The sequence below is a fragment of the Pangasianodon hypophthalmus genome, chromosome 7 (genome assembly GCF_027358585.1).
Source record: "Pangasianodon hypophthalmus isolate fPanHyp1 chromosome 7, fPanHyp1.pri, whole genome shotgun sequence".
Classification (NCBI taxonomy): domain Eukaryota; kingdom Metazoa; phylum Chordata; class Actinopteri; order Siluriformes; family Pangasiidae; genus Pangasianodon; species Pangasianodon hypophthalmus.
Genome location: NC_069716.1, coordinates 4,739,506 through 4,767,047, shown reverse-complemented (window position 1 = coordinate 4,767,047; position 27,542 = coordinate 4,739,506). Strand labels below are relative to the sequence as shown.

At 38.2% G+C, this 27,542-nt stretch overlaps 3 protein-coding genes across 3 annotated transcripts; 2 read left to right on the top strand and 1 right to left on the bottom strand.

Annotated features, from left to right (window-relative positions):
- The first annotated feature begins 1,017 nt into the window (after positions 1-1,017).
- On the top strand, positions 1,018-4,343 carry LOC113542947 (uncharacterized protein C4orf45 homolog). Its single transcript, XM_026940807.3, has 5 exons — positions 1,018-1,110; positions 2,285-2,514; positions 2,891-2,949; positions 3,227-3,335; positions 4,173-4,343. Exons 1-5 carry the CDS (start codon positions 1,044-1,046, stop codon positions 4,254-4,256), a joined length of 549 nt encoding a protein of 182 aa, XP_026796608.2. The 5' UTR covers positions 1,018-1,043; the 3' UTR covers positions 4,257-4,343.
- A 1,827-nt stretch (positions 4,344-6,170) lies between these two features.
- On the top strand, positions 6,171-15,595 carry ppid (peptidylprolyl isomerase D). The gene is made up of 10 exons (XM_026940527.3): positions 6,171-6,331; positions 7,704-7,844; positions 8,003-8,109; positions 8,869-9,057; positions 10,172-10,294; positions 10,955-11,061; positions 11,201-11,345; positions 12,005-12,091; positions 14,151-14,193; positions 15,021-15,595. The coding sequence occupies exons 1-10, from the start codon at positions 6,247-6,249 to the stop codon at positions 15,107-15,109; spliced, it is 1,116 nt and encodes a 371-aa protein (XP_026796328.3). The 5' UTR covers positions 6,171-6,246; the 3' UTR covers positions 15,110-15,595.
- Positions 15,576-27,268, bottom strand: etfdh (electron transfer flavoprotein dehydrogenase). The gene is made up of 13 exons (XM_026940526.3): positions 27,065-27,268; positions 25,381-25,527; positions 22,606-22,835; positions 21,275-21,356; positions 20,940-21,058; positions 19,790-19,867; positions 19,493-19,639; positions 18,678-18,818; positions 17,788-17,931; positions 17,542-17,710; positions 17,264-17,446; positions 16,843-17,064; positions 15,576-16,180 (listed from the first exon to the last, which is right to left on the bottom strand). The coding sequence occupies exons 1-13, from the start codon at positions 27,093-27,095 to the stop codon at positions 16,017-16,019; spliced, it is 1,857 nt and encodes a 618-aa protein (XP_026796327.1). The 5' UTR covers positions 27,096-27,268; the 3' UTR covers positions 15,576-16,016.
- Positions 27,269-27,542: the final 274 nt, after the last annotated feature.

Below are 27,542 nucleotides of genomic sequence, written 5' to 3'. Positions count from 1 at the left end.
GACCAATTGGTATGTTTTTGGGAGTTTGGAGGAAACCATAGAACCCAGAGGAAACCCACATGGACATGGAGAGAACATGCAAAACTCCACACAGAAAGTAACCTCAGCTTATGCTTGAACCAGGGATCCTTAGAAAACCTAAGGACCTAATGGTTCCTAAGGTCCAATTATTTTTTCAACATATTTATTACAACAACAACAACAATTATTATTATTATTATTATTATTATTATTATTATTATCATAAATATTATTACTAATTATATTAATAATCAGTAATAATAAACTGTGGTCGAATTATTTGTATTTTTTTTAGATAATAATAATAATAATAATAATAATAATAATAATAATAATAATATCATTATTTATACACATTTTATTTTGATTTGAAATCCCTAAACAATTTTGTGTAAAATATAGTAGGAATTCAAGTTAATAATGACAACAAATTAATTAATTAATAAATTAATAAAACTTCATGAGCAAAATATAGTCCAAAAAAGTGTCATCAACCACTTCCCAAGATTCATTACTGACCCACAAACATAATAAAAAGTTTATGAAATTTATGAATGTATTAGTGTTTGACCTAAGCAATGAATGTAAATGTTATGTATAGCATTCATGCATCGTATGAGAAGACGTTTTCTTTGCCAGTATCTGATGAAAGTACACTATTCAAAGTAGCCATCCTGTACTTTTTAATAAATTATAGTGACCTAAAGTGCTTTATATATAATGGTTATTATAAAATTAAAATTATTTATTTTTCAGAATGTATAAATTCATGGTATATCTGTTTTGCAAATTGTTAAGATCAATAAACAAGACAAGCATCACATGTGAAACTGGCTTTAATGTTTGAGAGTGGAGTGCACTCATAAATAACCCATTACGCTAGCAAACCAGGACACTGTAACAACCCTTTGTACACACCATGGTAACCGTGGTCTCCGTGGTAACCAGAGGTGACCCCACAGTGTGCTCCTATCCTCCTCTCACACTCACCTGGAGCTCTGAGCAGGTGACGGATAGGAGCGATGAGAGGGAAAGACTGCAGAACTGATCCTGATCACCAAGGAGTGGGGCAAAGAATCCTCTTCACAGGTACACTCCGCTTAATTATTTAGTTTACAGTTAACTAATGAGTAGGGCCCTACCTCTAAATCCACCGCCAACTTCCCTTAAATCTGTTATTAACAGTGAATACAACAATTTGTTCTATCTACACTCTTAGTGGAAAAAAAAAGGTTCCTAACAAGGTTCTATTGGAATCGCTCTACTGCAGGGTTCTACACAGAACCTTTAAGGGTTCCCTTAAAGAGTGACAAACTGAATAATCTTTTATGTTTGTAGATGTCTGTCTGCCTTCCTTAGGCTTTTAAGTTTAGATTTATATTTAGGATTGTCTGTTTGTCTGTCTGTCGGTCTGTCTGTCTGTCTGTCTGTCCACCTGTGGAACCCAACACTATACCTAATTCTAATTTTAGTTTAATTCTAATTTTTCAAACATTATATTTTTGAGTACTGTCTGTCTGTTTCTATTCCAGTCATAACATTTAAAGGTTCTGTACAGTCTATCTATCTATCTATCTATCTATCTGTCTATCTGTCTGTCTGTCTGTCTGTCTAACTATCCTCTGTCTGTCTGTCAGACTACCTATCAAATGAAAACATTTATCTTACTATCTACACTCTTTGTGGGAAATGAAAGGTTCCTCAAGGGTTCTTTGGAGAGTTAAGGGGTGAGAGTTAGCTTCCTAATGAGGTTCTACATGGAATCCTCTGTTGCAAGGCTCCACACAGAACCTTAAAGGGTTCTCCTCGAGTAACAAACTAAATAACCTTTTAGGTTTGTAACTGTAGTCTCTCTGTCTGCCTCCCTTAGGCTTTAAATGGTTTTCGTAGATATGTTTGAGTACTATCTCTCTGTCCATCTGTCTGTCTGACTGTGAGGAGCCAATACTACACGTGTATGAAACATTATATTTTGAGTATTGGTATATTTCTCTATCTGTTTCTATTCCAATCATAAGCTTTAAAGGTTCCTTACCTAAAGGTTTTTTTGTTTCTGTTAAAAGAAAGTTAATTGTTGTTGCCTCTTAATAACTAGCATCTGGAATTGATCATTAGTACTCATCTGTTATCATCTCAAATCAAATAAAATCATCAAGTGATCGTGTGAAATCCATGATCCATCACGCTCTGAACACATAAACAGTTTTCACTAATGTATTGTATACATCTTTGTAAGTGCCATCTTTCCTCTGCTGCTCTGCAGGACCTGATGGCGTTGGGAATTACAGAGTCAGACTGTGTGATTTCCCTCATAGCATCGGCATCGGCGCCTTGTCCTCAGAGGCCACAGGGGATTTAAATTACCTCTTACGGCCTGCACCATGTGCTCCAGCACCGCTGCCCAAGCACTGCTACGTTGGAGGAGTGGGATGGGGCATTGAGCATGGCCTCAGACTCAATGCCAGAACTTTACTCAGCAATACACAGATCAAGGTTGATCGTGTGTGAAATATGCATGGAATATAACTTACTGTTACAAAGCCTTGATACTAGAGACTCCTTCCATAAATGTTAATAAATGCCTTTTTAGAGAAAGCGTTATTATATCAATGATTGCATGTTTTGCATCTTTGCCATCGTTTGAGACACTTACACCATCTGACCAATTAGAATGAAGAATTCAGTAGTGCTGTGGTATAAATGTAGTTCAATGAACTTAAATTACATATAATATATTTGGATTAATAATTAATAAATTAATTAATGATTAATAATAAGATGGTTGATTTCTCAAAACAGCTGATATTGTTCTATAAGCCAAATCAGTCTTTTTATTTGTATATCCATATGTTTTGTCTTTCCATATCAGCGTTCTGAGTTTCGCTCGGCCATGGAGGACAGGATATCTCAGATATTTCAGAACCCATGGTAAGCCCCAGACACACAGACCTCCCAGAGGGACTGGAATTAGATTACCAGGACTCAAACACACACAGAATCCCAGAATAATAGTGCTAATGTATGATGTCCTGCTCATACTTATATGTGTAATATCCTGACTGATCCAGAAACAGCCCCGTTTTTCTCTTACAAGCTTCACAATTTCAGCTCTGGATTTTCTCATAGATGGCATTAGATGTTATGAGTGACTGTCGATGAAACCCCTTGTCTTCTCTGCATTAATAATTAACTCACACATACACAGGCAAGCGCCGACCTGCTTTTTGGACAGGCAGGAGTCGAGTGCCCGAGGGGACCAGAGTGACTGTGAGACCCACAGCCAGGACAGCAACAGCCAGATCCTACTGAGCAAGGTCAGACATTTACCTGAGAAAAACACCTTAATATAGGTTAGAATATAGAAGCTAGAATAATATTGCTGTTTTTACCCTGAATAAAAATCTAGACAATACTAAATTCCCAATGTGAACTATACATTACATCACATCTATGGGCAATTTAATACTTTAACATAGATAAATAAAATCAAAATCAGTTTCACATTACCTACATAGATCTATATTTAATTTATTTGATTAACTGTAAAATCTATCTACCATAAATAAAGGGATTAATTTGGGCATGCTGATTTCCATTACCGTTTCCACCACCTAAGTTGATTATTTTCCTTTCACAGCACATCCTGAATTGTTTTATTTGTTCTTATACCACACCAATTTCACAAATGATCACCATTTTTAATTTATATAAAACAACACATCATACTTTTAACTGTTTATAGTTACATTTAATGTTGTGGAACATCCATTAGACAAGTTACGTCCATGTTGTGGAATGTCCATGAGACAAGTTTGTGAAATCCTGAATTCTGAAGACTTTCCTGTGGCGGAAAACTGTTATGAAGCTCTGTCCCTGGAGACTCCTTCCATAAATGTTAAATAAATGTATCCTTACAGAAAAGTTTACCTTATGAACAAACTACACATCTCTGTTGAATAGCTGCCATTTTATTATCAGTCTCAAATAATGTTCAGCAAAACGATAACATATTAGGACAAGCGCATTGATATACGTCTGTGATTTGAAGTACAGCTGGCAATACTGCTGTTGTAAATATTTGAAATATTTGACTAGCAGCTGTTAGAAAGATACACATCAGTGACTCATATTGTGTTTCCTCTTCATGGCAGAGATGCTCAGCTCGGAGGAAAACAGCAGAGAAAACACACCAGAGTGGCTTCACCTTGCCATCCATAGCAGGAGGCAACACTTAAAAAAGCATCCACAATGATGTGCACTTGGTATCTGGAGTGTTTTAGTATACACTGTGCTTGTTTCACTATGCTTTATGATCTTTTATGATGTGCAAAATAAAGTAAAAAGGAAATATTCAAGTGTAGTGACAGTTCATTATTCTGGCTTTAAAAAAGACCTGCATCTTTCTGATTCCATATTCAACATAATTTCATAACAATTTGCACAACTCAATTTGTATGGAAAGTTACTGAGGTTACGGTTATATAAGGAATAAAACATTTGGGGGTATGCTGTTATAGGAAAATAGTCAACCACTGGGTGGTGTGATAGAGAGGTTGACTATTTTCCTATAACAGCATGCCCTGTGTGTTCCTCTGATTCCACATCAACACTAACAATACTTTATTACTTAGAAAAAAAAGATATAGTTCCCTCACCAGCCTCTCTTGTGTGTAGGCATTAGTTATATCTTGGTGAGGACCAAATATCCCTACAAGGATAGGAAATGATCTGACAGTTGAGGTCGTTGTGGGGACATATAGCTAGTTGCCCCTGAGAAAAGCTTTATTCAAAGAACTAAAAGAGCCAAAAGATTTCCTTTTTGTTTACTGAGGTTAAGGTTAGGGTTAGATTTAGGTGTAGCATAGCACTATTTAGCCACATTAATAATTATGTCAATGGAAGGTCCTCACAAGGATAAATGTATGTGTGTTATCGTTGATATCAGAAGAAGAGAGAAGGGTGCAGTCCTCTTGCCGAGTGCCACAGACCCACACAAAGTAATAATCCTTCAGCTAAATCCTGGGCCTGAATAACTCCTCAGTCCATATCGATGTTCTGATTATGGAAGAACCACCCAAGTCTCTCCAGACATTTTCAATATCCTGTGCTGAGCCGGACGAGATGACCCCAATCCACTGCCGATCTGTCACTGTCTTCCTGTCCACTTGCCATTTCTAAAGCTTGTACACCACCTCAAGTGTCCAATTTTTGTAAGCTAAACTTTTCAAAAGGCGTATACCCACCCTCCATGTCTGATCATTTATGATATGAACAACAATATGAGTACATTCATGCAGATTCATGTGAGGTGAGAATACACCCTACTGGACACTCATTCACACCTAGGGGCAACTGAGCACAGAAAATCCATCTGCCAGCATGTTTTTGGGAGGTGGGAGGAAACCGGAGAACCCAGGGGGAGCCCTGAGGTGAAGTTGCAACTTGTAATTCCCGGTCTACAACTGGCAATAACACCAAAAACATGAAATTTCAACTCATCAACCTGGGGTAGTCTTCGCAACTACCAGTTCCTTCCCCGTTTACACAGTGACATCAAATCAACATGGCCGTGCACACTGTGTAAAGTGGCCCTTCTCTACTTTTAAATTAGTTTATAACAGTATTGGCTTTAGATCAGTCAATACACACAGTACTTGGTTAAATCTATAACACTGACCTCTGTTTACACTAATTTTTAAGTTTATACTAAATACTAATCTGTGTTTTGAGAAAGTAATCAACATTAGAGTTATCACAAATTTTAGCCAGTTAGCTTGTTGAAAAAACTATTGCATAGTACATAGTATATCTGATAAAATGTTATTATGTTGATATAATGAGTAATTTTTTTGATTTAGGAAAGACATATCATTGTTTTGAAAGTTAGTTAGTTAGCTTAGCTTAGTCAGTCAGTTAGCTTTCCAGAAAGTTCCACAGTGTGTTTTTTTGAAACCAATTATGAACTTGAACGATATAGCCAAGGTTGAGGAACTGTAGAAGTTCAAGAGTTAAATAAAATTACGTAAATTATGCAAAATCGGCAAATTGTTATTTGTTGTTATATTTTGTGAATGAAAGAAATAAAGAAATGGCTACAGACGCAGTACAGCGCCGCTCCGCCACACTAGAGGGCGCCACACACACATTTTAATCAAAAGTTCCTCGTGGAAAAAGAACCTTCCAGTTCATTCAGTAGCTGAGCAAGTTCAAGAAAACGAGGCAGAAATGTCCACCCCGACCCCGGTGTCCAAACCCGGCAATGCGGAGAACCCGAGGGTTTTCTTCGATGTAGAAATCGGCGGTGAAAAAGGTGAAGAGATTTCTCTTTGACTTCATAAAGCTTCATTTTAAAAAAAATATATATATATTGACTCTAACTGACCATTGTTCGCTTAGCATGCAGCACACAGACACGACATTTTCTGCTTTATTCCTTATCTTCAGACTGCACAGATATTTATCTGGATTCCACTGACATTGTCCTTTTTCTCTTTTCTTTTTATTTGGCTTTTTTTTTTTTTTAAACATTTTCTTTTTCTCTTTTGCTTAAAATCTAACTCCACTGCTCACTCTGCCCTTTAACAAGGTCTGTGTCCCAAATCACACCATGTTCCCTAGTTAGTGAACTATTGAGGGAGGCTTATCAACCTGCCTTCATGTCCCAAAGCATAACAGAGAAAATCTAGTGCACTCACAGAATCCCATAATGCATTGCAATAGGGTAGGGTACAAAAATGGCCCCCTAGCAAGTAGGGAATGGTCATAATGCACACTGCCTTTTGTAGGGAGTAGGGAGCAGGACACTAATTAGGACATGGACCACCTATTATTGGCCTGATAATGCTATTAATATTAATATATTAATAACGCAATACCTTCCAGGCCTACTGAAAACAATAACTAAGAAGTTATGGCTCAGATATAATAATATATTATTAACACAATACTTTCCAGGTCTACTGAAAACAATAACTAAGAAGTTATGGCTCAGATTGTTCAGTTAAACCAAAAAAATCTATTGTATCTTAAGCATGTTATATAAGGAATAGGGGAGTGATGTTAAAGAGAAATAATCAGTGACAAGGTGGTGTGATGAAACAGTGTCACTGATATCATGCTGAAATTGGTTAATTTTCAATAACACCACTTCCTGAAATGTTTTATTCAACACATCATACTTTTTATCCATTTATAGTTACTTTTGATGTTGTGGAACGTCTGTGAAAACGTTAGTTCCTGCTCTCGCTTACGTTAGAGCAGCTATAAACAAGCGTTCCCTCACTAGCCTCTCTCTTAAAGCAAAAAAAAAAAAGACTGTGATGTTATAAAGAAACTGGAAAGTGCAAAGTCATCTGTCTTGAAGACTGCCCTGCATCGTAAAAACTTAGTTTTCTTGGTACAAAGCGCTTACACTGGAGACTCCTTCCAAAAATGTTAAATATCTCCTTACAGAAAAGCTGACCATATCAACAACTGGAGCGTCCGCTATAACATCCCTGTGAGAGCATGAGCAGTGGCACGGTCGGGATTTGAGCTCGTGATCTGTTTTCATTGCGCTAGGGAACAAACATTTGAGTTGACATAGTGATTCATTTTATGACTATTGCCACTTACTAATGCTACCAAACCTTTGTCTCTGTGGTTCACTAGTCATTGTTTGTCCTGTGTGTTGTCCTTTCCAGTGGGCCGTATCGTCTTCGAGCTCTTCACTGACGTCGTCCCTAAAACGGCAGAGAATTTCCGCGCTCTGTGCACCGGTGAGAAGGGAATCGGCAAAAGCACTGGGAAACCTCTGCACTTCAAGGGATGTCCTTTTCACCGCAGTAAGTATGAGCTTCGGGTTCAGGAAACATCTGCATCCTTTTACTGATGAACAAAAGAGCACTGTCTCAGCATCCCTCCATCTTTCTTCTTAAATGTGACGGCCGAGCTTTTAGACGCATTTCTGTTCTGTGGCTTAGTTTTCTTCTCGTTATTCCAGTCATCAAGAAGTTCATGGTGCAGGGAGGAGATTTCTCGAATCAGAACGGCACGGGAGGAGAGAGCATCTACGGGGACAAATTCGAGGATGAAAACTTCCACTATCAGGTGAAACGCTGCGTATAGCTTGGACAGTGAAGCAGAGTTTATGTTGTACATATTATAAGCCGCAAATGTTATCATTTTTATGTTATAATTATTTTATTTTGCTAACAGACCAAAGGTAAGACACACTTCAGTAATGTGGATTATTATTTGTATTAGTCACATTGTCTTATATTTTTATTACACATACAGTTAATACATATCAATTAAAAATAAATAAATGGCGCGAAATCACACTTTTCAAAAAATGATCACATTCGTAAACAGGCAGTTACGTAAATGAACGTCCTGGACACGCTAGCTACTGCTTTAATAAATGTTTTTTAAAATAAAGATGTTATGTAGATGTGATGTCCAGTAGACCCCATATTTTTTCAATAAAAATTTTGTTTATTTTGTCTCTTCCAGTACCATGTTAGTAGAAAGGGGCACATTTTAAATCTCTAAATGTTCATTTTCTTAAAAAAAAATATATATATTTTTTTTTAAAGCATTAAATACTGATTAATTTAGTTTATTATAGCTTACTTCTATCTATTGTTTTTTTTTTTTCCATTTAAAATTTTTTTGAAGGCATATTTGCTTTACAGAATGTATTTATACATGCTTAAAACTTGCCTATGAATGTGTATACTTTTTTCTCTAAGCAGATGAAATTTGCACAGGTGGATCTTCACTCTGGAGTGCCTTATTGTCTGGAAAATAGGATAAATAAAGCTTTGTTTTTTTTGGTTTTTTTCCCCTCTTCTCTTATTTTGTTAGCATGACAGAGAGGGCCTGCTGAGCATGGCCAATGCCGGGCCCAACACTAACGGCTCGCAGTTCTTCATCACCACCGTGCCCACCCCTCACCTGGACGGCAAGCACGTGGTGTTTGGGCAGGTGCTGAAGGGCATGGGCGTGGTCAAGATGCTGGAGGCCATCGACACCAAGGATGATCATCCGGTCAAGGTGAGGCACATTGAGACGTGACCCAACCTACGTACTATCCATACTACGTCAAAATAGGACGTATACATATAAGGAGACTCACTGATGGAGCATCGATTGATTTACTTCAAGTTGTCTTTTTTCTAAAATATTTTTTTTTATAATTTTATATACATATATTACTCTGTAGTTTAATTGAATTTTGAGAAGCTGGGGTGTTTCATATTAATGACTTGAAAGAACCAAACAAGTCCATTAAATAACATTTATTCTAGATTGCTGTCATTTAGAGTGAAAAGTAATGGCACCCCATAAGAGTCCGAAGAGTCAGCGTGTCTCTGTGGTAGCCGACGCGCTGCAGTGGCCGAGCTGCATTACTGGAAGATTTAGTGCACAACAAGCTTATGAGGCACTCTTTCACCATTTAGTTATCATTTTATCATTTACAGCTCCCTTAGTCTTTTATTTTCTCTCTTTTTAAATTATTTTCAGTTCTCTAGTCTAGTGGAAATTTCTAGTTCTGTTAGGCTTACAAAAAATATTTACACACAACTTTACTGAAACATTAATAATGAGCCCTGATACTTGCCACACTGAGGTATTGAACAAATATTCAATATTTTGTGCAACACTTGGAAAGAGCTACATATTTGTGGTCATGGTCATGTAGGGAAGCTTCACAGTGGCTGTTAAGTTCCTGTAGAAGCACATTATTTGGACAGACTTACTACTTGAGTGCACTAGCCTTTGCCTGGATGTGTTTAGACAGATTACATAGACTTGCACATGCACAAAAATTTTCTTTTGTGGTCTGGAAATGGCTTAAAGTTTGTGAAAGCACATCTGCCTCCTTCTTCATGATTTAATATGTATTGAGTGCTGTCACAAAAGAAGCTGCTGGATATTTTAAATGTGAGGCCTCAGACATTTTAATTGGATTTGAAGCCAGAAATGGTTAGTTTAATTGTCCAAGCATGAATCGCAATCACAAATCACATGTGAGAGCTTCGACAGTGGCTAGGTGTTTAATGCCATTTAGTGCAATTTAATGTGCTGATAGATGCCTGTGGCACACAAGTCTAATTTTAACCTCTCTCTCTCTCTCTCTCTCTCTCTCTCTCTCTCTCTCTCTCAGCCATGTGTAATTGCTGATTGTGGAGAGCATAAAGCAGGTGATGACTGGGGCATGGCTCCTAACGACGGCTCTGGAGACGTGCACCCAGAATTCCCTGAGGACTCAGACCTCGACTTTAATGATGTGAGTGTTTCTCAACAAGTATGTCTTCTGATATCTAATCTGTGAATGTACGAAATACAGCACGGGTCTTGGAGTTGTGTGTGTTCTCTGGTTTATCACATGCAGGACTGATGAGGTGATTGGGATGTTTTCAGGCAGAAAACAATTTTGCAAGTCAAACTGTGGTGAACTTTGACACATTTCTGTTGTTGCTCTGATTGCACTGACCCCTAAAAGTCCTGATGTCAAGGCAGGGTGAATATAAATTAAATGGATTTTTATTAATCTAGTTCTAAATTATATAGGCAGCATGGTATGCAGTCAGTCAGGAGGCTGAGCTAGATGGTATATCTTTCTTTCTTATTTATTTATTTATTTATTTATTTGTTTGTTTGTTTATAGTTGGTGACTTAGCAAGCACCTTTGTAGAAAATTCCCAAGGCATGAGCATTGGAATGTCCCAATAGGGACATTCATGAGTGTATTTAAAGAGACCCACATCAATTAAAAAATATCTGTGGTACTGCACATTTCTATGAAAATGACTGCAAAGATGACAAGCTTTCAACTGTACATTAAAGTCTCATCTTTGCAGTTCAATTAAACAGAAATAGTAAATATAAAACTTGTCATTCACTATTTTACAATATGTACATAATGATAAGATAATTCATCTTTCAGGCTGATAAAGTCTTGTCTGTGGCGGAGGACATCAAAGATATCGGGAATAACTTTTTTAAAACCCAGAACTGGCAGGCTGCTTTGAAGAAGTACTCCAAAGCTCTTAGGTGAGTGCACCAGTCTGTGACCTGCCTCTTTAAACTTTTAAATTATTGTTATTGCATTTAACTCCCACCATTTTCCCACAATTTAACTGACACCTTTAAAGTCCTAAAAAGTACATTTTTTTCCTGAACTGTGATGCAGGTATTTAGAGTCCTGTGGCAACACTCTGGATGATGACAGCACGCAGAAGAAGCTGGAGCCCACGGCTCTGAGCTGCATCCTCAACACAGCAGCCTGTAAACTCAAACTGCAGCAGTGGCAGGAGGCCGTCGAGAGCTGCGATGAGGTACGCACGCTCAGAGAGGGAACACTTTTTAGTCTAGGCTAACGGAGAATTCTTGAGTCCCAGATCGTTATTGGAACGCCACATCACTGCACAGTTTAAAGGTTAAAACCCTCCCCAAACAGCTCCATCATGCATGCTTTTATTGACTAAACTAGCAGCCTAATTCACAGGCTGATATTTGCTAGATAATAATGCTAATGCCAGATGGCTAGTGAAACTACAATTTAAGACTGTTTTCTTATATGCTGATAAATGTAATATTTTAATAATTTATTTTGATATATTTGACCTGTTTTTTGAGGGACAGCATGTCTCAAAGGGCTGTCTTTACATTTTGAAATGTTTTATTTTTTTAACTCTCAAAAGTGCAAATATATCGCTGCTATCCAATGTCCACATAAGCACAACAATATTCAAGATGATCAAATCTCAATCCATGATAAAACTTCACAAGTAGCCAGAATGGCTCCACTCTGATGTGTTGATTAAATTTGGCACAATAATTTGGTCATGGAAAACCAATTAAGGCTGAAGGAATTTTTCTCTTCGTACCCTAATTAAAACATTTCCGTTGCGCCGAAGGTTGAATTGAAGGTTAATTAGAAGCTTTAGAGAGATATGATGATCTGACTCGTGTTTGCTCACTATGTTCCTCACAGGCTCTGGAGCTGAATCAGACACACGCTAAGGCTTTGTTCAGGAGAGCACAGGCCTGGCAAGGCCTCAAGGAGTTCAACAAGGCCATGGTACGAAAGATAACTGCACACACCATGAGCTCTTTATATCTCAGTCGTTTGAATGAACACACACCGAAATCTCTGCTGCTCATTAAATTGTTCGGTTACACTTCATTGCGCCAAATGTGCTATTGACATCTACACACTCACAGCATCTTCTAGGATTCATTCTAAATTGGATAGCTTCTGCTTCTTCCTCTTCTGCTTGTTTAGCAAACTCTCAGATTATACACAGGAGTGGCTTGTATTAATGGGCTAGCAAGGCTAAGCCCCTCCTGCTTTTCTGAGATAAAAAGCAATCAGTAGAAGGTTTTCTTCTGACATCATGTTATTTTCTCTTAACCAAACGCACCACCACCATCAACTGTCTACTTTCATTTGACTGAATAGCAGTCGACCAAATATATTTCTTCCCTTAGCACTTCGACAAAAACAATTTTTTGAGACAATTTTAAAGACCAAATGCTTTGAAAAACACGGAAGTGCAGAGAGCCAATCAGTTTGCCACCTTAAAGATGCTGAAGCTTGTGGCCAGAGAAGGGTGCAAAATATATTAGCCGCTTTGTTGCATGGGGGCAAATCATCTGAGGCTAAGGCTAACAGTGTCTTAACAACCATGAGAGTATAGCCCAGGGGTTCCCAAACGACCCCAAATGGTCATTATGATGATTTTTGCAGCCTCAAGCCTTGACCACCATTATTTATTTATTTAACAGATTTATAATATAGGACTACTGTAATTTTTAAACATTTTATTATGTCAGTAACAGGTATGTGTAAAGTAAGTGACTAAAAACCATAGGTTTAATGGGACGTGTTGTGTTGTTGTAGGAAACATATACAGCCCAACACAGAGTGTTTACTCACTCTCTGCCTATCTTATGTACATCCAGAAAGCAACATTCTCTAGACGGCACGTCAGAGCCAAAACTACACACGCAGATGAGCTCTGTTTCTCTTAAAACGTTCTGCCGCCATCATGATTGTTGTCATGAGCTGCATCTCAAATTGACTCTGAGCTTGCATTCAAAAGTATTTACTAGTCTAGAACATCCAGAAAGCTAAGAGACAAAACAGAGCTTTTGGTATGAAGGAAAATAACTGCCTGGGAGTGTCACCAAGATGGCTGCCAAGTGGACCAGGACTTTGGTGTAGCATGTTAGCACATGATTTCACTCCTATTAGCCCATTTGCTGGGTCCAAATCAGAGTGAAGTTGATACTTTTGGTTTGTTTGCTGTTTGGTTTGCTTTTGAACTGCACATTATTAAACAAACAAACGAAAAGTTGGTTGAGGGACATATAGAGCTGAAAATGTACTTGTAAAAAGTGTATGTATATATCACAGAAATCACCCATGCACAGAGAACATGGATTTCACTCAAAATAAATTAATGATTAAATAGATATAAAAATAACAGCATTTATTTTCTCATTTTGTTCGTCAGTCCAAATATTTAGAGCTTATGGCATTTCTGCAGCACTACAGCTCTGTCCTTTGGCTCAGTTTAGCAGCTCATTTACACTCTTTTTAAAAAAGGTCACTTTCTACAAGATCACTGCACAAGAGTCAGATCACTTTCTTGCTGCAATTGAAGCGCGCTAGAGTTCACTTGGAACCGGATCGAAACCACCTCAATAAGATCCTCTCAGGTTGGTTGTTTTGGTCCGCACCCGAGTATGACTGTGTTCTCGCCTGCTAAAGAACCCCACAGAAAGTGAAAACACACCTGTATGCGATTCACACTGACTAAACACTGCATATGTAAAAGCAAGCTTAGCTAAGTGTTCAGTCAAATCACATGCTTTTAGCAATTCTTAAATGATGCAAGAGGAAGGCATTTGTGTGCTTCATCATTTTGCTTCAGAAGTTATTGCAGCTCCCATCTCTATCCAACTTCACGGTTATTTTTAAACTTTCTCCTTCAGTCAGACCACAGCACTGCAGTTTACTCCACCCAATTTAACACATCTCTGTAGAGCCGTGCTTCTCCTGTGCAAGTCTGGCGTTTCTGCATGACCTGTAGTGTTTGCTGGAGTGTTGATCCTTTCCTCTTATCAAATTACAGATCGATCTGAAGAAAGCACAGGAGATTGCACCAGACGACAAAGGTAAGATGCAGCAGACAGGTGTAATTCACAGTGTCAGTCAGGGAACAATTCCAGCTCCATTCCATTCCAGCTCAATCTTATCCCCGGTGCTTCCTTTAGTATTTGGCTCAACTCAGGTTCAGCAATGTGGGTCCTTCCAAGCTTCCATTATCAGCCCCTCAACCATCTTTCATTATTTACAACTAGGTGTTAGAAATTTATAAAGCTGGGAATCTTTGGGGAAGTCTTAGATTGATTTTGATTCAGCTTGCTCATAAATCATAAATTGATCACATACTATACAGGTTGATTTCTGTTGCCTATATTATTTATCTACCATTTTAAAGACATTTTAATGGGAATTTGCTAATTAGAGAGATTGAAATCAGCCTTTACCAGTTAGGAGCTATATTTTCTTCCCTTACTTATACCCTCTAGAATTAGAAAGTTTAACTTTTTTACCTTGTATTAATATTTTTGGTCAATCAAAATATTTGACTTGGTGTGTGTATATACATATAGACATGAACAAAGTATGTTTTAAGTGATGCTACAGACACACTTTCTCAACCTTTCTGGTGTTCTGCTGGGCATATTATAAACTATATAGGGTATCTGTGCTATACCCTATTTAGTGAGTATTAATATTGAATAAGAAGACATTTGGGAATCAGTTTGACTGAATATTTTTTTCCTCAGTGAACATGGGTTAAAGATAGCAGATGTTTGTCCACCGTTTCTGGACACCAGTATAAAATGGCAGACCTTGAACTATGTAGTGATTTGTTCTTGAGCCTGCCTAAAAATGTAATATTCCATGTTTTTTTCCCCCTCCCCCCCTTCTACAGCTATTGCAAACGAGTTGCTGAGGGTCAAGCAGAAAGTGAAGGAGGAGAAGGAGAGAGAAAAGAAGATTTACTCCAAAATGTTTGCGTAAGGGATACAGCAGTGACGTGACTGTGTGGATCTACATGAGCTCACGTCTCTTTGCTCAACAGTAGAGTAGTTGTACAAGTAAATACAGAAAAATTAGAGTCATGGATCTAAACCCTGATAAAGATATGCAGTTTACAGAAGGAAGTATTAAGAGAATTGGATCCATTATAGATAGCATACAATACTTGAATGTGTGACTGTTGTAAACATGAACGTGTAGGTCTGATGTTTGGTTGCATATAGATTACTGTTTAAAATGTTTATTTAATCAGACAGCAGGCTGACCTTTAAGACTGACTCAGCTCTTTGACTATATTTATTTGTCTTAAGCTTGCTGTTTAATCATTGGATTGATTTAAGACTTAAAGGAAATGTTTCTCTGTAAGATCTTAGTTCACTGTGAAAAAGTAAACTCATTCTCACAATAAATGTGATGATGTTTTAAGAAGGGAGAATAAAACAGATGCTTAAGGTTTGGTAAAATTAATTTATTCTACCAGTTTGACATTGACATATACAATACTGCTGTTAACTAGCTAATATAACATGCTGATACCTCACCTATGAGCTTTAGCCCATATTTGCACTTGTGCGTTTACAGACAAACTCCATGTCACCTTACTTGGTCAAACATATTAACCTTTTATATAAAAGTCTTACTGAAATCTGTTTCAGTAGGCTTTCAAACCGTACACTTTGAACATTAAACATAATTAATGCCATAATTAATAATTACACACATTAGTTCCCATAATGGTAGCTATGGGAATATTCTGATCTGTAGGCACATTGGAAAAATTACTTTTTTTTTTCTGTAAGATATTGTGTGTGTTTGTGTGTGTTTGTGTGTGTGTGTGTGTGTGTGTTATGCCTGAATAAAATCTCAAGAAATTTAACATAACACATGATCACATGCCATTGTAGGCTGGTCCTCCGCTTCCCTCAGGAACGACCCAGTTGATGTTCTGGCTGGGATCTTTGATATCACATGTCTTACAGTGCACACAGTTCTGCGCGTTGATCTGTAGCCTCATACCGTCACCTGACTCCAGGGGAACAAACTCATACACACCTGGGAGGGAGAGGTATTCGGGGAAAAAAAAAAAAAAAAAAATTACATAGAAAAACAGATAAAGCCTGATTAAATCAAAAGTCCAAGATCATGCATCAATCTGATACCTAAAGCACTGGATCAGTATCTAATCAAATTGGACTTTTTTTTTTTTTTACATCATGAATGCTGAGCTGCTGTGATGCCTTACCTGTCATAAAGTCATAATTTTATTTTGTTAAATTAAATGGATTTATTGCTAGGCGGTGAATCAGTGACCCTGTGAATATGCTGTTACTATATAAACGATGATGTATTTGAATGAACGACTGTGATTTGAATTAGCAGCACTACTGTCAAAGCTGCTGTTACAGAAAATTAATCAACACCACCTGACAAATCAGATTTGAGGATTCCACAGCGGTTTATAATAGTGTAAGCCGTGATCTTAACGGTGCATTAAGTAAGATTAGACTATTTCCCCCTAAAGATGGTTAGGGTTCGTCATTTGAATGTTTTTTTTTTTTTTTTTAAACTCTTTGAGTTCATGCCCATTCCTGCCTATATTCACAAAGCTCCACCCCTAGGATCTGAGGTGATCTGTGGAGTGTCTATAAAATGACTGACAGGAGGCAAACACAAACAAGCCTTCCAGACCTTTAAAGGCAAAAGAACGCACACACCTGCAGGACAAAACCTCTGTTCAGGGCCGTCGTAGATGGCGAGATTCTGCGCTACTGGAACGCTGTCATCCTTCAGCGTGAGGTGAGGAGGCTGGTCGTGCTCGTGATTGGTGCCGCTCAGAGCCACCGACGACAAGAGATCGAAGCTGATTTTCCCATCAGGCTTCGGATACTCGATGGGTGTGCACTCTTTCGCTGGCTTCAACTGGGCAGAGTCCATACCTGCGAAAAGAAAATCACTGTCATTACGATTTTTTTTAACATAATACCAACGTGCTATTATTTGAAGAGACAAGTAATTATGAATAATCATGAACAGAAAAAAAACAACATACACGATGTAAGGATTACTAAAATTAGTGGAATGTGTGATGTATTCAATTTTCAGCTTTAGTGGTGAAAACATCTGTTATTTCCTCACCAGAGTGTTTAAGTGTCCATGGCTCTTTTCCCCTCAGTATCCAGTAGAAGATTCCAGTGTATAGCATCCCTCCATACAGCCCGAAGTAATTGTGGAACGATGGCCGAATGTTCCTCACGGCATGCAGCTCCTTCCAGACCCAGGAATTCTTCAAATTTTCCTCGTACTCAGGAACGTGGATACCTAACGGACAAACGACAGAAAAAAATGTTCTATTTGATCTCTTTAGCTTCATGTTCTGTATGTTTTGTAAATCTAAGTAGCTGCACGTCACATGCCTGCTGTCTCGGACTGCAGGTTCTCGTCTGTCAGTTTGTTAAAGATGGCCTCTGCTGCCAGCATGCCGCTCTTCATGGCCGTGTGTGTTCCTTTGATCTTGGGGACATTCATGAAGCCCGGGCTGCAGCCAATCAGAGCACCACCAGGGAATGTCAGCTTAGGTATAGACTGGGAAGACAGACACATAACTTACGTTAACCAGGCATTAAATACAGTAAAGTGCTTCAGATACTGAGACACAGTACCTGGAGTCCTCCTTCATTTAGAGCTCTGGCACCGTAAGCTATCCTGTTTCCTCCCTCCAGAGTGGAGGCCACGGACGGGTGATGCTTCCAGCGCTGGAACTCTCTGAACGGGCTCAGGTAAGGGTTAGTGTAGTCCAAACCCACCTGCACAATCACACACATACACACACACACTGAAATCATTAACGGTGTTTCAGCGGCATGCAGGAAGTTTCAAGTATTCAAGATGGCCGATATACTGAAAGCAATTATAGGGGGTCCAATTGACTCCACGGTTTTATTTTGGTCAAATTATGTCGTGAACAAAGTTAGACTTGGTACATAAGGCCAAAATATATATAAACATGCTCTAAGCCATAATATAAGCCACACTGTAAGTGGGTAAAAAACCCGTTGTTAACATTGCAACACAACTGACACACACACACACACACACACACACACAGTATAACCCTGTAGTTATTGGCACCCCTCAAAAATGGGCAACAGATATTAAATATTAAAAAATAAAAAATGTAAAAACAAACAAACAAATAAATAAATGGGCCTTTTCCTTTGACAAGAAATTACTTAAAAAAATATATATATATATATTTTCCAACTAATCATTAGCAGAAAGAACTGCATGCTTAAAAAATCCTTTATATGATAAAAGAAAAAACCAAACCTAAATCTCAGGATAATAGACCCTGACCAAACAGATGCGAGGTCAATGCCTTTTATAACTGTGTCTCAGACAAATGAAACTCAATTTTGAGAAATCTCTATTCAGATCAAAGAGTGAGCTAAAAGACCATCCATTCACTGCAGAGCTCAAGGGTTCAAAAAGAGAACGAGACCTAGGTCACTCAATTTCTCATTCATTTTATTTATATTTTTTTTTTACTTACCACAAAGCCCAGGGCCACCAGTGGCTCTCCTTCATTCAGGTGGTAGAGGAAAGAGCCTCCATACGTGTTTCTGTTCAGAGGCCAGCCCACAGTGTGTTCCACCCGACCCGGGCGCCATTTCTTCTCATCAATAATCCACAGCTGGGGGGAAAGGAGAGTGATAGGGTGCTTACATACTTATTAGACGGTTTATAGAGTTTGATATTTTTGGTTGTTTCACACTGCACATAATTAAATGAACCAAAAGGAAAAAAAAAAAAATAAAAAAATCACTGACTGAGGGAAGTATAGGGACAAAATGTAAATGTAGAGCTCTTTCATTCTTTGAAATACAACAGCGGAACCAAACCTTTGCAGAAATCATAAAAATCACTTGAGCACAAGGAGGTGGTGTGCAATAAATTATCAGATAATTATATACTTGCTTGTTTAAAATGTTTTGGATATGCATCCACCATTTACTTTTTGCTCAGCTGTCCAAAAAAAAAAAAAAAAAAAAAAAAAAAAAAAAACCACAATCTTTGATTCACTTCCTGTAGTCGGGTCGATTCAGAATCGGATCCCTTTCTCACTGCAATCGAATCGTGCTCGAGTTCACTTGGAAGCGGACCGAGACCACCTTCCTCAGACACTCTCGGACTGGTTTTTTGGTCTGTACCCGGGTGTGATTCTTATGTTCTACTCTACTGTGTATGCAATAGTAATCAGTTTGGGTCTCAGCAGTTTGGGTCTATAGCAATAACTCATTATGACAATACTGGTCTATGGCATTAACTCATTATTTTAGGTTTAGCAGGAGAAGGCGGATCAGTCACCTCTTTGAGGCCGATGGCGTAGGTCTGCGGCTGGCAGTTCTCCCTCAGGTTGAACTGTTTGTAGAGTTGCTTGGATAGGTGACCGTGACATCCTTCTCCAAACAGAGTGACCTTAGCGTGGAGCTCCATGCCTCGTTCAAACACGTCCTGCAAAAGACACACACAGAGCCGGTCAGTGCGTGGATATATGCTGGCTCACTCTCTCTATATGTATAAATTCATCTATGATGTTATTTTAAGACATGATGTAATGCAGGAAATTATACCACAGTCTTGATCTCGAAAGGGGTGACGAACCTTAGGAGAGCCATCTTTGGCGATCCCGACATCATTGGTGGCGATTCCTTTCACACTTCCATCCTCATGAAACAACACCTGTAAAAGACGAGGCTCTTGTCCTTCAAGCAACAAATTTCATGGCACCTCTTTACAATGATTGTAACTAATGAATCCATTCAATAATCTTGTCAAGGTGTTTAATCATAGGTGTATTAAAACCGCAGGTCACACAAGAATTTAAAACGCTCATCAAACTCATTAATCAATCTCTTTGAGGTCAAATAGTGAAAGGTGATTTTACACACGAGCGTTTCTGTGCTTTTGTGCAGTAGTCCTGAATGTGCAATTTGAAATCTTTGAAAATGTGTATAGAATAATAAATAGTGCATTATGTTACAACATATATAACACGATGTTATAGGAAAATAATCAACAATGAGGTGTTGTGATGCGGTCAGGCAAGAGCTGAATTACTGTTACCACCCAGCAGTTGATTATTTTCCTATAACAGCATGTTATGAAGTGTTTTATTCCTCTTGTACAACAGCAATTTTCCAATGATTACAATTTGTAATTTATTAATGAATGACAAGTAATACTTTTATCAGTTTATTTATTTAAGATTGTGGGATGTCTGTAAGACAAGTTAGTTGCTGGTATCAATTATGTTATAGCAGCTATAAACAGTCAAAAAAATAAAATAAAATAAAATAAAATAAAAATACAAATTGCACGACTTACTGACTGTTAGAAACGCTGACACTTGAGACTCCTTCCATAAACATTAAATAAACTTCTCCTTACTTGAAAACGTCACTATATTAATGACTATACATTTTTTACATAACTGTATGTTAAATAACAATACAGTTTTTAAACCATTTATAATCAGACTTGGATGACGTGGAGCATCCCTGTGAATGCGTTGTTACTATAGCAACAATAACATATTAGAATGACCATGGAGCTTCTAATATGCCTTCGCTAACAGAGCACATATGTAATGGTTAATATGATTTATGTCTTTCTATTATGCCTAAAATGTAATATGTTCTTAAATTATAAGCAGGTTCCTACATTATGTGAATAGTAGACGTAGGTCTTGTGTGTGTGTGTGTGTGTGTGAGTGAGTGAGAGAGAGAGAGAGTGTGGGTCATGATGTTCTGACCTCGGCTGCAGCGTAGCCCGGATACAGCTCGACCCCGAGTTCTTCAGCCTGCTCACCCAGCCAGCGCACAAAGTGACCAAGACGCACTATGTAGTTCCCGTGGTTATTCATCGGGAGACCTGAAGACAGGAAGAAAAAAACCTTAGCTCGAGAATACCTGAGGACAACTAGCAATGTCCTCAAGCAATTTCAACAACAGGATCAATACATTTTAGACTCTAATTCAGACATCTCCGACTGAGGAACAGGACTTAAAAATAAGTGTGTATGTGCATTCATTGTGTATGCTTGTGTAACACTGGTATGGAACCGTTATGCAAGTCATATTACTTTACCTGGAAGTATTGGCACAGGGATTCTGTATTTTTTTGTCAGAATAGCAAATCTGTCTTCAGTAACCTGTGTGTTGAATGGCGCCTGAAAGACAGCACACAACACACACACACACACACACACACACACACACACACACACCGTGATTTGTGCGCTGACAAGAAACCAGGTCGCTGGGTTTATAATGCATTTTAATCAAGATGTCAACAAAGTTAACAATAGAGCCAGACTACCACCTTCCATGCATCGTCATCTGCCACCTCTCCAGAAACAGAAGACAGACATGCGAGACATATTACTTATTTCTTTCATGTCAAAGTAAACTGTCAGAAAACTGAACAAAGGACTACATTTTTACTCCCAAGTCAGGAAAAGAAGCATGCTACTTGGTTAGATTTTCTACCCAGTACAGGGAAACAGGAAGTCCTGTCACTCACATATCACACAAGTCATATCACAGTCTTATTTGAATGTCTATGTAACATAAATTTTTAAAAGAAACTAATAAATAAATTAAAACTTTAGCTAACCTGAATATAAATTTTACAGCAATTAAGACATTCATGAATGATTAAATATTATTATTAGCTATTTAAAGGAATAAAACACTATGAGGCGTGCTGAAAACAATCAGTGACAGCATGGTGTGATGTAGCCTGGAGAGATACTGTTTAAACCCTGAAGTTGATTATTCTCCACTAACGGCACATCCCAAAGTGTTTTATTCCTCTTATACCATACCAATTCACCATCTCTAGATGACAAACTAGAAAACTAAACAACTATTATTACCTTTATTATGTTGTGCGACCTCCATGTAAATGTTTTTACTAGAGAATCGATAATATATTAAAACAAGTGAATTACCATAAACCTGTGATTTGCTTGAAGAAGAACCAAGATTATAGAAAATTAATCATCATTTCAAGAATTCAACAGCACAATGGCATAACTTATCTTAATATAATAAAATTGAATACATAAATTATGTTTCATTTACTGACAATAAAAACTGTGATGATTACAGTATGATTAATCGTGCAGCCACAGCACACGTATCTATCAGAGATGACTTAAAATAATTCAACCTCTTGGTGACTAGTGCAGAATTTTACCATCTGAGCCATCCCTGTCAACACTAAATGTCGCACGTAATGACATTATCACTCATTACTGCAATTATGAGCCATTAGTGAGTGTGTTAAAGTCCACGGTAGTCTTTATGTCCTATTAGTCATTGATGTGTGGTCAGAATGATAAAGGTGATTAGTGTACTGCAGGTGAACATATCGTTTAAGTGTCTGTGTGTCTGTGTGTGTGTGTGTGTGTGTACCCCTCTCTCCTTCCAGTCTGGAAAGAGCTCACTGAGAGCACTGGGTTCTAAGCAGGCCCCGGAGAGTGTGTGAGCGCCGATCTGTGATGCCTTCTCCACCACACACACGCGCAGCTCCTTCTCGTGCTGATTGGCCAGCTGCTTCAGTCGGATGGCTGCTGACAGACCGGCAGGGCCGCCGCCCACGATCACAACATCCGCCTCATCTGCAAAGCGCTCCATTTCCATACCTGCAGAAGGAGCCAAAAGTCACCTCAACGTTATAAAGCAGACACGTTACATATGATAACAATCGTCCTTTATATACACGCACAAGCACATTTACAGTTGTATCAAGTGCTTATAGTGTTTATATCAATCCCATGTAATCATTTTTTGCTTACATCTTATTAAGAAAATGTATCGACATTTGGGGAAAAAAAATGAGAGCACTTCAATTTGGAAGTTTGTGTCTGGGTTTAAGGACGAGCACAGATACTCAAGTACTCGCAAATGATAAAAGACCAACTCACAACACAAACGTATGAAGGAACAGCTATTTAACAGAGAGCAGAGCTACAACAGTAGTGAGTTCACTGCAGTGAAACTTTTGTCCTACTATTACCTTACACTTACAAATGCTAAAAATGAAGAAGCTAGCCAAACTTTCATAACATCTTGTTCTACTGCGTATTCACACTGTCAAAATGACAATAATACACCTTGCCTTCTCTAGTCATAAGGCTTTAAATTACACTATATGGCCAAACATACCCATATGTGCTTGTTGAACATCCCATTCCACATTTATTCCCCTTTGCTGTTATAATATCCTCCACTCTTCTGGGAAGGATTTCCACTAGATTTTAGAGAATGGCTGTGAGGATTTGTCCATTCATTCATAAAAGCATTAGTGAGGTCAGATGAGGAGGTCTGGGGTGCAGTTGGTGGTCCAGCTGTTCAGTGGGGTTGAGGTCAGGGCTCTGTGCAGGACACTTGAGTTCTTCCAGTCCAAACTCGGCAAACCATGGAGCTCGCTTTGTGCACAGGAGCATTGTTATGCTTGAACAGGTTTGTGCCTCTTAGTTCCAGTGAAGGTTAATCGTAATGCTACAGCATATAAAGACATTCTATACATTTGTGTGCTTCCAACTTTGTGGCAACAGTTTGGGGAAGAACATATGGGTGTGATGGTCAGGTGTCCACATACTTTTGGCCATATAGTGTATTTAAAGTATCCAAATCTACAATTATACGGCACCAAACATTTAAAATTAGATGCCAACAAACCCCTATTCTTTCATCTAACCACAAACATAAGCGCCTGTTGTTCATTAAACACTGCTGGAACTTTGATAGAACTGAGTTTCTATAGTCAGATGAGACAAAAACAGACAACAAACACTCAAGGATTTGGCATAAAAGGGATAGTGTTTATACAGATAATAACCTAATCCCCACCGTTACGTATGTGAAGGATCTGTGATGTTGTGGAGCTGTTTTCCTCCACATACCCTGGTAACACGTTCAAGATACATGGCATCAGGGAGTCAATGAACTTCCAGGAGATTTTGAATGAAAATCTGGCTGCCTCTGCCAGGAAGTTACAACTGGGTTGTGGCTGGATCTTTAGAAAGGACAATGATTCAAAATATATATGAGCAAATCCACAAAAAATGGAAAAATGACCAGAAAATAAAGCTTCGGATATGGACATTCCAGTCTCCTGACCTAAACTACACTGAAATCCTGTGGAGTGAGTTGGGGAAGAAAGTCCACAAGAGAGAACCGCCCACGCTGGTTTCAAATCTCATCAAATATTACAGTCAAAGACTCGCTGCTCTCTTAGCAAACGGAGGATGCACAGAGTACTAATAGCAGGGGTAGCAATAACTGTAACAAAAAAAAAAAAGAGTCTCAGAATGAATTTACTTCAATTAAAGATGACATATCTCTCAGAAATGATGACATTTAACCCCAGATACTTTTTCAAAACCCATTTTAATCAAGGCTGCCAATAACTCTGCAACTAACTAAATACAATAAGTACGCAGTGGGAATATTGATGGTGTGCGGATGCGTAAGTGCTTTTGACTGACACCACATCAGACACAGCCATTTCTAATCAGAAAATCCAATTATACATCAAGTAATGAAAGGCAAAAATCTGTCTCGGCTAATGTGAAATCTGTCGCGAGTGACTTTGTAAAGAACAGCACAGTGGCTTATCAAATCAAATCTATGATTACATTTCATCTAATGAGGCGCAGTAAGAGTTTCAGTCAGAATTATTTAACAACCGATAAATTAGAGCTGATAGCATTCATCAGAGGCTGTAAATGACAGCTGGCTCTGGAGAATGCGAAGATGATGAATCACATAAAAGCTTTCTCTGACTCATGAGGCATTATAACATACAACTAGATGGATCTTTTTTTTTTTTTATAAAAAAGGCTTCCTGTTATTCATTTCACTACGAACATGGCACTCTCGCCAAATATGTTCGTCTCTGCTGGTTAAGTAAGGAATTAAACACGATGAGAGAGTGCTCTTAAAGACATTTTATCACTGAATGGATGATGCGTTGTGGCCAAATGCAAAGCTGATCATTTTCCTGTAACAGCACATTCTGAAGTATTTTGTCCCGATTACGCAACAGCAATTTTCCAACTTTTTTTTAATGATTAGAAAAATAGCACATTGTACATTTTATCCATTTATAGTTGCCATTAATGTTGTAGAGTATTGCTCAACCATTCAAATAAGTGAAGGACATTTTCAACAGTCACTACCAACCTTCCCATCGTGGATCCTTGTCTCGAGGATAGATGGTGTAATGGGATGTAATTCGGGGCACGGAAGTAGAAGAGCATCGCCTTGTGTAGACCTGCGGAGCCACCCACTCCGTCTGAACTGCTTTCAGTGCACGTACACACCTCCGCGCTGTTAACACAATATATATATATTATATATATATTAGAAGAAGGGAGAAAGAAAAAAGATTGCAGGTAATCTGGTACTCAAATACATCTGACTGGTGCTATTTAATAGTACATAAATCACTGCATTCAGATCTGTTAATGTGAAAAAAACAAAACAAAACAAAAAAAAAATACTGGCACTAAAAAGCAAATCCATTCCCAAGCACGATCAAGAAGTATTTGTTTGTCTCAATATATATAAATTCCAATTTTTAAATGTCACTTAGTGAATGAGAGAATACATTACTCTATAAAAATAGTGGTTTCAATCAGTCTGATGTATATTAAACAGAAGCATTAAACAGCCTCAAATTCATAAAACACTCCTCTGAAAAAAGTCACCTAACCCCCAATCCCCAATTCCTCCCTCTTTGAAATGAATCAGACCCAATCATTTATTTCTCAACCAAGCGATGACTGGAAAAGGGAAAAGAGTACGAGAAGACGCACAGCCAAAAGCGCTTTTACTGCAAACAAGCTGCTTCTTAAGAGTTAAGAGCAAGACACGCCCCCGAGGGCGGGACATACACATTCTCATTCTTGAGCACGTTTAATTGGACGAGCAGAAGACTAGTACAGGATGAGTCACTAAAAAAATTTGGAAGTTTTCGCAGACGTCACAATCTGTCAAATTAAAATGTGAATATCCTAAACTTTTCTTTTTTTTTTTTGCATTTCTTTTTCTGTCGCATTGGTGTCCAAACACTAAAGATACAGGCACAAACATTTCTGAAAGACCAATTTTCATTTCAGCACACTTTAATTTTATAGGCGTTGGTAAAAACCAAGGCTTAATTGTCCTAAATAAGGAAGTAGAAATCCCATACATTTATAAAAAAAAAAAAAAAAAAAATAAAAAAAAAATGACCTTTAGTCTGCATTTCAGCAATAAATCTTATTTTACTGATTCTGCAGTAAAAGAAGGAATGTGAGATAAACTCCACTTTTATCTAAAATTTCTTTCTAAGAGCAAACAGTATTAATTAATAAGCTAACACTGATAAATGTGCATGCATTAATGATTTAAAATATGATGTTATGCATTATATTAAATGTTTTGAAGCAGATTTTGGCTGCTCACATGCTTCCTGACAGAAATTATTTTTAACTGACCTTTGTCCCACTTTTAGCTAGCATCCTGCTAAGCTAAGCTAATAACTGGAGCTAGGTGAGGTGTATAACCAGATTTTTAAAAAAAAGTCGCATTTTTATCTTAATTTTATATATATATATAGTGAATTAAAAATGACAGGGGAATTATAGGACACTAATGAAAACACCAAAATGCAAAATCTAGCTACTAAGTTTCTAGTTAGCGTCCCTTCACAGTGGCTGCATCCCAAACCGCCTCAGTATTCCACAGTGCACTTGCTACATAGTGCCTACAAACCGTTATTTCACCCCTTGTGTAGTGCACTTAAGTAGTGAACAAGGCGGCATTTGGGATGCACCCCGCATCTAGCCTGGGAACTTAACTAGGAAAGTCGCTGTGACATTACCTTGAAGTGAACACCTGCTAGAAGGAAACATGGAGAAATCTGCCGGTTTACTGGCTGCTGTAAATCCTCCTTTTCGATATAAAAACGCCTCCTGTAGTGTGAAATAAATATGCACTAAGGCTCAGCTGGACAGTTTGAACAGTTATGTCAACCCTGGAACCAACATAGGTCTTCTTCTTCCTGCTCTGTAAGGACATCATAGCGAGCTGAACAGAGAAACGCTCTCTGCTGCCACCTGTCGGAGAGGAAAATAACTCCACGGTATATTGCAAAACAAATCAGCTGTCTGTCTTTCTTTTTCTTTCTTTCTGAATTGCTTACCTAATTGGAAATATTTATACATTCATCTTCAGTAAGCCCTTTATCCTGGTCAGGGCGGCGGTGGATCAGGAGCCTATCCCAGGAACACTGGGCACAAAGCACGAGAATTCACCCCGGATAAGACACCAGTCCATGGCAGGGCACCATGCACACACAC